The sequence below is a fragment of the Gorilla gorilla genome, chromosome 11 (genome assembly GCF_029281585.2).
Source record: "Gorilla gorilla gorilla isolate KB3781 chromosome 11, NHGRI_mGorGor1-v2.1_pri, whole genome shotgun sequence".
NCBI lineage: Eukaryota > Metazoa > Chordata > Mammalia > Primates > Hominidae > Gorilla > Gorilla gorilla.
Window position 1 is genome coordinate 98,311,151 of NC_073235.2, and position 14,121 is coordinate 98,325,271.

A 14,121-nucleotide genomic window follows, 5' to 3' on the forward strand; every position below is an offset into this window, starting at 1 on the left:
TGCTTACTTGGGTATAGTCTGCCATCAGCAAAAGATCTCAGATTACTGCTACTATTTCCCATGTGAGCAAGCAAGCACAAATTTAAAACTACGAGCTGAAATTGCTGTGTAATATAACATTCAGTGATACCACTTACTTGCCAGTAGTACCTAAGCTGACTTAACCATTCAAAGTCAGAGTCATCGCTAATATTTTTTTTTACAAGTGATGAGAGGACATCTCTAGCATGGACATCCAGTACCACAAGTGCTCCCAGAGTTACGCGATTCTGCATGGACAATTTGCCACGCACCAAAGTGACAATATCATCAATTTGTCTGTTACATGTTTTCAAGTATTGCTCAAGAGCCTGAAAGAAAAGAAAATAAGATATGATTTCCCAATGTGATCAAAATTATTTTGAACAAAACATTCTGAACTAGTATATATAGATTATTCTCTGCATTTTGATCACAACTTTCCATGTAACACAATTTAAAAATAATTTGTTTTTCTGACTACAAAGATACTAGGTAAACAAGACCAATCAGGCCACGTATAATGGATATATGTAATTTGTGTCTACTCATTATCCTTTCCTTTTCTATTTCTTCTCTATTCTCTGTGGTTTTGTTGGAGCTGTCAATCATATTGCCCACTCTCCATGGCAATATGAAGGAGGGGATGTGTGACTAAACCAGAGCCAATCATAGTTCTTCCTGGGGACTGCTATATAGATTGAGAGAAAAAGTGCTCTTCACTAGGCTTGGGAGGCTGTGGATATGCCAACTTAAAGTAACTACAAGCTGTCTTCTGCTCTACAGAATAAAGCCTACCAGAGCCAATAGAGATAGAAAGCAACAACAAAAGACAGCCCAGGGCTGGGCGTGGAGGCCTATAATCCCAGCACTTTGGGAGGCCAAGGCGGGCTGATCACTTGAGGTCAGGAGTTTTGAGACCAGCCTGACCAACATGGTGAAACCCCGTCTCTACCAAAAATATAAAAAGTTAGCTGGGTGTGGTGGCATGTGCCTGTAATCCCAGCTACTTGGGAGGCTGAGGCAGCAGAATAGCTTGAACCTGGGAGGTGGAGGTTGCAGTGAGCCAAGATCACGCCACTGCACTCCAGCCTGGGTGACAGAGCGAGACTCCATCACAAAAAAAAAAAAAGAGAGAGAGCAAGAGAGAGGCCACAGCACCACGCAGCCCTGAGGTCCTGATTCTGACTGTTCCTGTTTAGATCCTATGAGTCCCTCTAGTACTCTCACATAAGCTTTCTGAAAGGGGTTTGTGCTTCTTGAAATATAAAGATGCTAATAAACAAAACATTGAACATGTTAGTTTATAATAAGCTAATGCCAGTTCTGAAGACCAGGCTTGCTTCTCTTTTCTGGTAGGTAAATCTAATGAGTAAGTTAAAAAAGACAAAAATAAAATTATAGTCAACAAAAAACACTGTGCTTAAGAGACATATCAATATGCTCCAGTGGCTGCTTTTTCTACTTTAAAAACATTTAATAAAACTGTACACCACGGAGTTTATTTCACTCTGTTACAGCCATTGCTAAGTGGCAGCAATGAAACTAAAAGTGAGGGTTGCCAAGAATGAGAAAAAGTTTAAAAGACAGAGATGAGGACTGCAAGTTGTTTCTCCAAGGGGCACTTTTCTTGTTTCCTGAAATACTTCATGTTTTTTTATTTTTTATTTTTTAAGAAAGACCAGTTTTCAAAGGTTTGGTGCCTAAACACTATTTCATTTCTATTATTTACACGGTTAATTTGCTATTAATTTTCTTCTTCAGTAGCAAAAAATAAACTTCTGTCCCACCCATGTTCAACCACAAGCAGGGAGATCCCAGGAGGCTGCACGTCCCCTGGCAGCCCACCTTGGAGAAATCCCTCTGAGTGTGGTGGTTGGTGAGTGGTAGCTTAAAAGTAGAAAGACAAAATGAATTCTCTGGACTCACTGAGGAAAAAGGAAAAATACACATGGGGAGAAACACCCAAGGGCCCAAAAGTAAACTCAGGGGCTTACTGCTATTAGGGATACTCTTATGCCCCAGTGCCCTGCTTTTCATGAAGAAAGACCTTTTCCTGAAAACCCTTGACTTCCTGTTTTACACCCTATTCCTTCTTGTAGAGGAGAAGTAAGTGACCTGTTGGTAAGTTGGAGTGAATTAAACATGTGTCACTCAGTCCCTTACTCTTTGGAATCTGTCTGTCTACAGAGAACATGCATCATTTTCAAACCCCTGTTCAACAATATCTTAAAGACATTTCAAATTCCATGTCAAAAACATATTTAACAATTATGATTTTAAACTACAGATCTATATTTGCTAGTTTCCAGTTGACCCCTCAGTCAACTGAAAGCTGACTCACTTAAAATCGTATCTCAATGATAGAACTGCTGCAATGAATGTAATTTTAGTTTTTCATTAACAATTACAATCTAATTAATATTAAATTAATATACCCAATTATATTAGAATGTTTACATATTTAATACTAAGCATCATTTAAATATTCATAATTATTATGTATTCACAATCAATACATTAGAAATAAAAACAGTCACAGTAAGTCAACTGGAGCCTTATCTATATAGGGTAGTTTTACTCAAGGTATAAAAGAGAATACTGTTACTTTATTTCCTGCTAATCTTTATGAGTTTCTTAGTCCTATTATCACTCTATTTTTAAAGGCATAAAATGTATATAATAACAAGATTGAGGTTCAAGTATCATTGACTTTTATATACCGTGAATAAACATGATTTAAACATAAATTTTGAAATTATTGGTATAAATTTTTCCTACATATTTGTTATGTGCAATTTTTATTTAAAAAATCTGTAATTTGGCTTGCAGCATAAAGTAGATTTTTAAGTGAACTGTATTTATTTTAGTTTTTAAAATAAGTGTATTCTGGCAATAATACTATTGAAAAAATGCTTTAAAAAACCCGAGGGTTAATAAAACCTTACCTTTATCCCCATTGGAATAGCTGTTTGTACTTCTTTCGTCCAAAAGATTTGGGATACACAGAGAACAGTCTGTCCAGGCCAATCCCTTACCCAGTTAATTCGTTCATATTTTGTATAGGCAAAAGTTGCATCTCCAATTACCTAATCAAAAAAGAATATGCTAAATATTAACCATTTCCTGAACAAGTTATACAATTGAGAGCTAAACTAAACTAGATTAATTCATACTGCTCAATTTTTTACAACATTCTTAGACATTTATGCAAGACTCACTTAAACCGTGTGATTACAACTAATTATATTCAAGTTTAATCACATACCTATAAGCAAGGCAAACATATGACATAACATTTTATTTTCCTGATGTACTATCAATTTGTGTGAACCACATGGTATCAAATATTCATTTGAATAATTTTAGCCAAAGACATCCTAGATACATTTGGATTGAACAAGCATGAGCAATTTTACTGCAAAATACAAATTCAAATAATTCCAAAATGAGATCCGTCAAATTTATAGATTATTTTCTTTTAATTTAATCAGATCTCCACTCAGCCATATGCCTGTACATATGCACACTTGGGCATCACACAATCTTTGTCAAGTTACTCCTGTGTTTCCAGGCCTCACTCCCTCTCAATCCTGTAGTTTGAAGCCCAAAGCAATGATGACAGAGACAGATGTACGATTCATTCATGGAGAGTTGAGGGCTGTAAAGTCAGGAAGTCTAATTTTGTACTTCACTACCTATGTTCGGTGGACTGATACATCTACTTTTTCTACCAGCCATCGGTGGGAAACACACTAGTCTGTTACATGCATCAACCAAAAACAGTGATGTCTGTGAGGTGGTATGTACTTTAATGTTTGAATTTCAGAAAAGATTTCTTAGATTTTTCTGAGAAATATCTCAGGATGGTTAAACCACTCTGGATTTCTAGTCTTGCTGGGATATTTATAGAATGGAACAATGATAAAGGGCAGAATGCTGGGTGTTGATATTAAAGACATTTTTAAGAGCAGAAGAAGCCATGGAAAGGACAGGTGAAAATGGACAGCTGAGGGATGAGAGAAGCAAATAAATAAATAAATAAATAAATAAATAAATAAATAAATAAATAAATAAATAGGCGCAGCAGAGAAATGCCAAGAAGATGGAGTAAAAATGTGCTCTAGAAGGACACTGTGGGGAAAACAAGAGAAAGACATTCAAATCTGGATCACAAAAAGGGATTTCTATATAGTTAGATGAGGAGAAATATGATTATATAAAGTTCCACAATATTATATGTAAAGTCTATTATTATATCTATGTTTACCATATTATATATGATATATATAGAATAACATATATATGTAGTAGCCTTTCAAGCATGCAAATACACATAGCACAACACAGTAACACACATATCTCCTATTTGTAGAACTGTATACTGCACTTGCTTGGATATTTTGTCAACACAAACTTATACAGGAAGATTTTTAAAAGATACTTATTTTCTACATCACTTTTTTTAAACTTTATTTTTTGTATTTTTCAACTTTTATTTTAGATACAAGGGGTATATGTGCAGGTTTGTTACATGGGCATATTGCACCAAGGTAGTGGGCATAGTGCCCAATAGTTAGTTTTTAAACTCATGCTCCCCTTTCTTCTCTCCCCATCTAGAGGTCTACAGTGTCCATTGTTGCCATGTTTATGTCCACGTGTGCTCAGTGTTTAGCTCCCACTTATAAGTGAGAACACATGGTATTTGGTTTTCTGTTCCTGTGTTAATTTGTTTAGGATTATGGACTCCAGCTCCATCTATGTTGCTACAAAGGACATGATTCCATTCTTTTTCATGCCTGCATATCCTATACAACTTCTTGCCACCCTATCTTAATGCTTTGAAATGGCAACCAAAATATTTTCTCCAAGTACTTTGACAATCAAAATTAAAAGAGTAGTTTAAATATTATCAGATATACATAAAATGACTTATTACTCTATACTACATAAATTAGCAAATCATATAAGCCAATTTAATGCTGCTAAAGAGTGGCCAAAGTGGAATACATTAATATTGCCAATGGTTACAAAAACAGTAATGCTATTTGTCAATATTTATCAAGGCCTATGAAAACTCATCTTCTTTGGCCCAGTAAACCCAGACATGGGCCGTTATCATACAAAAATTAAAATTCAAAGAAACCAGATATATGCATAAGTACATTCATTATAATATAATTCATAATAGGGAGAAAATCAGACCTATCCAAAAGATTTTAAATTTTCTGGAAAATATTGTGTAGGCAAGCATTAAAGCCATATTTAACAGAAAGAAACATTAAGAAGAGAAAGAAACAATGGTAACATTGAACATCTAGATTCCAGTGAATTTTTCCAACACATTTGTGGGAGAGTCTGACACATTAATTTAAATATAAATTAACTGGAAGTCCTAGACAGAGCGATCAGGCAAGAGAAAGAAATAAAAGGTATCCAAATAGGAAAAGAAGAAGTCAAACAATCCCTCTTCACTGGCAATATGATTCTACACCTAGAAAACCTCAAAGACCCCACCAAAAGACTCCTGGAGCTGATAAATGACTTCAGTAAAGTTTCAGGATATAAAATCAATGTACAAAAATCGGTAACATTTCTATACCCCAATAATGTTCAAGCTGAGAGCCAAATCAAGAATGCAATCCCATTCACAATAGCCACAGACAAAAACAAAATACCTAGGAATTCATCTAACCAAAGAGGTAAAAGATCTCTACAAGTAGAACTACAAAACACTACTGAAAGAAATCACAGATGACACAAACAAATAGAAAAATATTCCATGCTCATGGATTAGAAAAATCAGTATCATTAAAATGGTCATACTGCCCAAAGCAACCTACAAATTCAACACTATTCCTATCAAGCTACCAACATCATTTTTCACAGAACTGGCAAAAACCATTCTAAAATTCACATGGAACCACAAGAGCCTGAATAGCCAAAGAAATTCTAAGCAAAAAGAACAAAGCCAGAAGCATTACATTAGCCAACTTCAAAGTATATTATAAGGCTATCATATCCAACACAGCATGGTATGTGTACAAAAATAGGCACACAGAGTAAGGGAACAAAATAGGGAGCCCAGAAATAAAGGTGCACACCTATACCCATCTGCTCTTTGACAAAGTCAACAAAAAAAAGCAATGAGAAAGGACTCCCTATTCAATAAATGGTGCTTAAATAGCTGGCTAGCCATATGAAGAAGAATGAAACTTTACCCCCAGCTTTCATCATATACAAAAATTAACTCAAGATGGATTAATATTTAAAGGTAAGACTTCAAACTATAAGAATCCTAGAAGAAAACCTAGGACACACACCATTCTAGACATTGGTCTTGGGAAAGTATTTATGACTAAGTTCTCAAGAGCAATTGCAACAAAAACAAAAGTTGACAAGTGGAAACTAATTACACTAAAGAGCTTTGGCACAGCAAAAGAAACTATCAACAGAGTAAACAGACAACCTATAGACTGTGAGAAAACATTCACAAACTATGTGTCTGACCAAGGTCTAATATCCAGATTCTATAAGGAACTTAAACAATTGAACAAGCAAAAAACAAACAACCCAATTAAAAAATGAGCAGCAGGCCAGGTGCGGTGGCTCACGCCTGTAATCCCAGCACTTTGGGAGGTCAAGGCAGGTGGATCACAAGGTCAAGAGATTGAGACCATCCTGGTCAACACGATGAAACCCCGTCTCTACTAAAAATACAAAAATTAGCTGGGTGTGGTGGCGCACGCCTGTAGTACCAGCCACTCAGGAGCTGAGACAGAAGAATTGCTTGAATCCAGGAGATGGGGGTTGCAGTGAGATGAGATTGCACTACTGCACTCCAGCCTGGTGACAGAGCGAGACACCGTCTCAAAAAAAGAAAAGAAAATGAGCAGCAGACATGAATAGATACTTCTCCAAAGAAGACATACTAGTGGCCAAAAAACATATGAAAAATGCTCCACATCACTAATCATCAGAAAATATAAATCAGTAACAAAATGAGATATCATCTCACCCCACTCAGAACGGCTATTACTAAAAAGTCAAAAAACAAAAAATGCTGATAAGGCTGCAGAGAAAAGGGAATGCTTATACACTATTGGTGGGATTGTAAGTTAGTTCAGCCGCTGTGGAAAGCAGTTTGGAGATCTCTCAAAGAACTTAAAACAGAACTACCGTTAAACCCAGCAACCCCATTACTGAGTATATATCCAAAAGAAAATAAATTGTTCTACCAAAAAGACACATATACTCATATGTTCACTGGAGCAGTATTCACAATAGCGAAGACATGGAATCAATCTAGGTGCCATCAATGGTGGCCTGGATTAAGAAAATGTGATAAATATACACCATATAATACTATGCAGCCACAAAAATAATGAAATCATGTTCTTTGCAGCAACATGGATGCAGCTGGAGACCATCATCCTAAGCGAATTAACACAGGAACGGAAAATCAAATACCACATGTTCCCACTTACAAGTAAGTGGAAACTAAACCTTAGGTACTCATGGTCACAGATGGGAATGGCAACAATAGACACTGGGGACTACTACAAGGAGGAGGAAGAGAGGGGTCAAGGTTGATATACTAACCATTGGGTACTACGCTCAGTACCTGGGTGATGGGATCAATCACTCCCCAAACCTCAGAATCACACGATATATCTATGTAACAAACCTGCACATGTACCCCTGAATCTAAAAGTTGATATTTAAAAAAATAAAAATTTAGCTGCATAAATGTCTTCTTTTGAGAAGTGTCTGTTCATATTCTTCCCCACTTGTTGATGGGGTTGTTTTTTTCTTGTAAATTTGTTTGAGTTCATTGTAGATTCTGGATATTAGCCCTTTGTCAGATGAGCAGGTTGCGAAAATTTTCTCCCATTCTGTAGGTTGCCTATTCACTCTGATGGTAGTTTCTTTTGCTGTGCAGAAGCTCTTTAGTTTAATTAGATCCCATTTGTCAATTTGGGCTTTTGTGGCCATTGCTTTTGGCGTTTTAGACATGAAGTCCTTGCCCATGCCTATGTCCTGAATGGTATTGCCTAGGTTTTCCTCTAGGGTTTTTATGGTTTTAGGTCTAACATTTAAGTCTTTAATCCATCTTGAATTAATTTTTGTATAAGGTGTAAGGAAGGGATCCAGTTTCAGCTTTCTACATATGGCTAGCCAGTTTTCCCAGCACCATTTACTAAATAGGGAATCCTTTCCCCATTGCTTGTTTTTCTCAGGTTTGTCAAAGATCAGATAGTTGTAGATATGTGGCATTATTTCTGAGGGCTCTGTTCTGTTCCATTGGTCTATATCTCTGTTTTGGTACTAGTATCATGCTGTTTTGGTTACTGTAGCCTTGTAGCATAGTTTGAAGTCAGGTAGCGTGATGCCTCCAGCTTTGTTCTTTTTGCTTAGGATTGTCTTGGCAATGTGGGCTCTTTTTTGGTTCCATATGAACTTTAAAGTAGTTTTTTCCAATTCTGTGAAGAAAGTCATTGGTAGCTTGATGGGGATGGCATTGAATCTATAAATTACCTTGGGCAGTATGGCCATTTTCACGATATTGATTCTTCCTACCCATGAGCATGGAATGTTCTTCCATTTGTTTGTATCCTCTTTTATTTCATTGAGCAGTGGTTTGTAGTTCTCCTTGAAGAGGTCCTTCACATCCCTTCTAAGTTGGATTCCTAGGTACTGTATTCTCTTTGAAGCAATTGTGAATGGGAATTCACTCATGATTTGGCTCTCTGTTTGTCTGTTGTTGGTGTATAAGAATGCTTGTGATTTTTGCACATTGATTTTGTATCCTGAGACTTTTCTGAAGTTGCTTATCAGCTTAAGGAGATTTTGGGCTGAGATGGTGGGGTTTTCTAGATATACAATCATGTCATCTGCAGCAGAGACAATTTGACTTCCTCTTTTCCTACTTGAATACCCTTTATGTCCTTCTGCCTGATTGCCCTGGCCAGAACTTCCAACACTATGTTGAATAGGAGTGGTGAGAGAGGGCATCCCTGTCTTGTGCCAGTTTTCAAAGGGAATGCTTCCAGTTTTTGCCCATTCAGTATGACACTGGCTGTGGGTTTGTCATAGAGAGCTCTTACTATTTTGATATACATCCCATCAATACCTACTTCATTGAGAGTTTTTAGCATGAAGGGTTGTTGAATTTTGTCAAAGGCCTTTTCTGCATCTATTGAGATAATCATGTGGTTTTTGTCGTTGGTTCTGTTTATATGCTGGATTACGTTTATTTATTTGTGTGTGTCGAAACAGCCTTGCATCCCAGGGATGAAGTCCACTTGATCGTGGTGGATAAGCTTTTTGATGTGCTGCTGGATTCGGTTTGCCAGTATTTTATTGAGGATTTTTGCATCGATGTTCATCAGGGATATTGGTCTAAAATTCTCTTTTTTTGCTGTGTCTCTGCCAGGCTTTGGTAGCAGGATGATGCTGGCCTCATAAAATGAGTTAGGGAGGATTCCCTCTTTTTCTATTGATTGGAATAGTTTCAGAAGGAATGGTACCAGCTCCTCCTTGTACCTCTGGTAGAATTCAGCTGTGAATCCATCTGGTCCTGGACTTTTTTTGGTTGGTAAGCTATTAATTATTGCCTCAATTTCAGAGCCTGTTATTGGTCTATTCAGAGATTCATCTTCTTCAAAAGACACATGAAAAAATGCTCATCATCACTGGCCATCAGAGAAATGAAAATCAAAACCACAATGAGATACCATCTCACACCAGTTAGAATGGCAATCATTAAAAAGTCAGGAAACAACAGGTGCTGGAGAGGATGTGGAGAAATAGGAACACTTACACTGTTGGTGGGACTGTAAACTAGTTCAACCATTGTGGAAGTCAGTGTGGCGATTCCTCAGGGATCTAGAACTAGAAATACCATTTGACCCAGCCATCCCATTACTGGGTCTATACCTAAAGGATTATAAATCATGCTGCTATAAAGACATATGCACATGTATGTTTACTGCAGCACTATTCACAATAGCAAAGACTTGGAGCCAACCCAAATGTCCATCAGTGATAGACTGGACAAAGAAAATGTGGCACATATACACAATGGAATACTATGCAGCCATAAAAAAAGGATGAGTTCATGTCCTTTGTAGGGACATGGATAAAGCTGGAAACCATCATTCTCAGCAAACTAACACAAAGACAAAAAACCAAACACCGCATGTTCTCACTCATAGGTGGGAATTGAACAATGAGAACACATGGACACAGGAAGGGGAACATCACACACCAGGGCCTGTTGTAGGGTGGGGGGTGGGGGGAGGGATAGCATTAGGAGATATACCTAATGTTAAATGACAAGTTAATGGGTGCAGCACACCAACATGGCACATGTATACAAATGTAACAAACCTGCACGTTGTGCACACGTACCCTAAAACTTAAAGTATAGTAAAAAATAAAAAATAAAAATTTAAAATTAATTAGTTATACTCCCTTCCGCTCCTTTGCTCCATAATGATTTTTATTCTTGATTAAAAACTTGAATGCTAAGCTCACACTACAGTAAAAAAAAAACTGAGTGCTCAGTCTTTATTTATTGGTGTGCCTTGAAATTCTCTACCAACAAAAGTAATCACAAATGATTGAGCTCACAGTATGTTTCATGAAATGTGGAAAATATGAAGTTGTTATTAATTGTAGGAAGCATACATTATTTTCTAACATTTTGTATGCATTTCATATATACACCGAACAAAAAGATTCATACATGTCGAGGAGATTGATGTGATCATGTAGAGAGGTGCTTCCAAGGCAAGACTAAAGAGAGACTGCATAGAACAAAGTGTATCTAATTAATGATGAAAGCACTAGCATGTGGCCACAAGAAATGAGCAGATGCATTATTCAAACCCAAGTGTTTTGTAGTATGGATGGTATTTTGTCCCACTTTTCCAGTGAGTCACTACAAAATTACTATCATAGAACATCTCTTTGCCTTCAAGTTATCTATCACATTTGAATTGGTAATTCCATGCCTCCATTTCTGTTTAAATAACAGTACATTTATCAATAGTGTATTTCTAATAACATTCATATTCTAGCATCCTTTTCTAAAAATCATAAGTATAATCGGCTACCTTGTGGATGGAGTTAATCATAACTCTCTCTAATTCAACCAACCACTTCTCCACTTGACCTCTGGCTTTGGCTGTTGAAATAATCTCTATGAGTTCTACAACCTCTCCTTCGCTGCTCTTCATGTGAGTAATGTCTAAAGTTTCCGTAAATTCTACCTTTGCGATTCCTTCAAAACATTTCTTCAAGTGAGGTTGCACCCTGTCAGGAAAAACATTTTTAAGATAATTAACCAAGTTAAAACAATTCCTTACACTCCAGAGTTCTTCGTTTAAAGTTCATAAATGTGTAGTGTTAGACCTATGCTAGGTGCTGCTGGGAATGAAATGCTGCGCAAAAACCAGAAACCCCCAAAACAAACAAACAAACAAAAAACACAAGCTCTGCCTACATGCATTACATAGTCCATTGAGATGTCAGTATTAACTGAATAATCATGAAACATCTGTAAAATTACAATTATAGTAAGAGCTACAGAGACAACCACAAGGCTTTGTCTTCAATACAATGAATTAAAAGATGCTAAAGGTAACATAAGGAGAAAACCAATCTTGACTAACAGATAAATACATGAATCTGAAGAATCTTCAAATGCACAAAAGTAGCCATTTCAACTGGGTTCTTCAGAGACTGCTTGAAAATTGTGGACTATGTTTAGTAACTTTGGTACTTTACAGTTTACTAAATCAACTGCGTTGAGAGTATCCAGCTATTAGTCTATTCAATGTAATACAGATGGGACTGACACAACTCATTTTTGGCACACTACCAATAACCCGTTGCATTCATCTTTCAAATGGGCAAAAAGAAGCAAAGTATAAAAACTCAGATAGAAATCTGAGCCTAAATTTACCTTTTGTTTAGATTACATATCCCCTACTTTGAAGGCACAAGTTACAAAATTAACAAATTTGTTTAACAAGTATCTATTCACTGTTTATATCAGATGTTCTTCTAAAGATTGGGGAATCAGCAGTGGGAAAAAAACAATAAAAAAATCTCTACCATGGTGGAGCTTATATTCTGCTAGAGGAAGACATGCCATTAACAAATAAGTAAATTATAGAGTATGCCAGATGATAACAACTATGCAGAAGGAAAATGAGGCAAGGAAAATAAGTCCAGGAAAGAGGGCAAGTTGAGCATGGAGGGAGCTGCCTCTTTAAATATGGTGGTCAGGGAGGGCCTCCCTGAATGACAGATGTTTAACCAGATTTCCGCAAAGACTTATAGGAGGTAAAGTAAGAAGTATGATGAACATTTGGGTAATGAGCATCCCAGGCAAAAGAACAGTACACTGAGAAAGAAGGCTGCCCCTTTTACCGGGGAATTGCAAAAAGGCTGGTGGGCTGCATGCAGAGTGAGCAAGAAGACTGGTAGGAGATGAATAGGAAGGATAACAGGGGAAGGACAATCTGTGTGGGGCATTGCAAACCATCATGAGGGCAGTGGCTTTTATTCTGAATGTGCTGTGAAAGAGCTGTGTTCTGAAAAATCTGTAAGATGTGATAAGTTAAGAAATCTGGCCAGGCATGGTGGCTCACGCCTGTAATCCCAGCACTTTGGGAGGCCGAGCCGGGTGGATCACTTGAGATCAGGAGTTCAAGACCAGCCTGGCCAACATGGTGAAACCCTGTCCCTACTAAAAATACCAAAATTAGCTGGGCATGGTGGCGCACGCCTGTAATCCCAGCTACTCGGGAAGCTGAGGCAGGAGAATCACTTGAACCTGGGAGGCGGAGGTTGCAGTGAGCCAAGGTCGCGCCATTGCACTCCAGCCTGGGAAACAAGAGTGAAACTCCATCTCAAAAACAAACAAACAAACAAAAAAAGAAAACGATTCCACGGTTCATTCAGTGATACTAGTTACATTTTTAATAATTATCCAAAGTTGATTATATAATACTTGGAACATTCTTGTAGAAAAAATATTATATAAACATGATTATATATATTTATGTTCTACTTTGTTCTAAAAATTAAGTTTAGGCAGATAAATTTAGTCATGTATTCTACATGTAAATTACTCACCTAGTGGGATCTTTAGTCTCAGATAGTATCTCAAGAAGTTCATCATTGGACAAAAAAAAGAATCTGGGGAAAAAGAGGCGTTTCTTTTCCAAATATTCATTAAGTCCTTTAAGAATGAGCTCCAAAAGTTCATTAGATTTTTTCAGCCTTTCCAGCATTCTGTCAATGGTTACAACTGTCAGAACATGTTTATCCTAAAAATAAAAATAAAAAACACTCAATTCAAAAATATTAGATACTAACTCTATTTATATTCATATTATATTTGAGATTATATGTTTGTAATCAAACAAAGATTATGTAAATTTTAAGGGGAGTATTTGTTTTTTAAAAGTAGTCTTGCATATTCTAGGTCTACTTGGCCTCTCTGATTCTGTAAAAGTTACATTGATTTAATCCTCAGCCCTGTTCATAACGATTCTCATTCTAAGTTGAGAAGTGTAAGAAACAGAAAATGAGAGAGAGAGAACACTGCCTGAACTCACAAGAAGGACAGTGGAAACAAACTGGTATGAGATATTTTCTTTTGTATTTTATTCTTTGAGGAAAAGAATTCTAAACAATAAGTCATCATTATAATTATTATTTTGAATTTTATTGTTATGAATAATAATAACATAACAGAATCCCTGTTTTATAACTACAGAGAAAAAAGTAAGGGTTGAGGAAATGAGGAAGAAAGCTTTCTAAGAAGATCTTCCATTGTAAACAATGACCCTTGAAACTACTTTATAACACTTCTTGCTGAAGGACTCAAGTTCAAGGTGTGCTCTCCCTGAACTCTCTAGAGACAGACTGTTCCACCTTTAAGGCATGGTGAACATTCTCACTTGAAAGTGTCACTGTGAGCTGTTTGCTTTAAAGTGATTCAAACACAATCAAATATCTTTAAAAGAGCTTTCTTTTATCCTGTGTATTCAAAATAAGAATTATAGCCAAAAGCTGATCTTAAAG

General features: G+C 36.6%; 1 protein-coding gene across 1 annotated transcript in view; it reads right to left on the reverse strand.

Annotated features, from left to right (window-relative positions):
* Nucleotides 1-14,121, reverse strand: part of DNAH7 (dynein axonemal heavy chain 7) — a 331,737-nt gene that overhangs the window by 186,059 nt on the left and 131,557 nt on the right. Inside the window, exons 20-23 of the mRNA XM_004032984.5 lie at nucleotides 13,168-13,361; nucleotides 11,139-11,337; nucleotides 2,967-3,107; nucleotides 138-350 (exon numbers count right to left, since the gene is read on the reverse strand). Coding sequence (XP_004033032.4) covers nucleotides 138-350; nucleotides 2,967-3,107; nucleotides 11,139-11,337; nucleotides 13,168-13,361 — 747 coding nt within the window. The remainder of the gene's footprint in view (nucleotides 1-137; nucleotides 351-2,966; nucleotides 3,108-11,138; nucleotides 11,338-13,167; nucleotides 13,362-14,121) is intronic.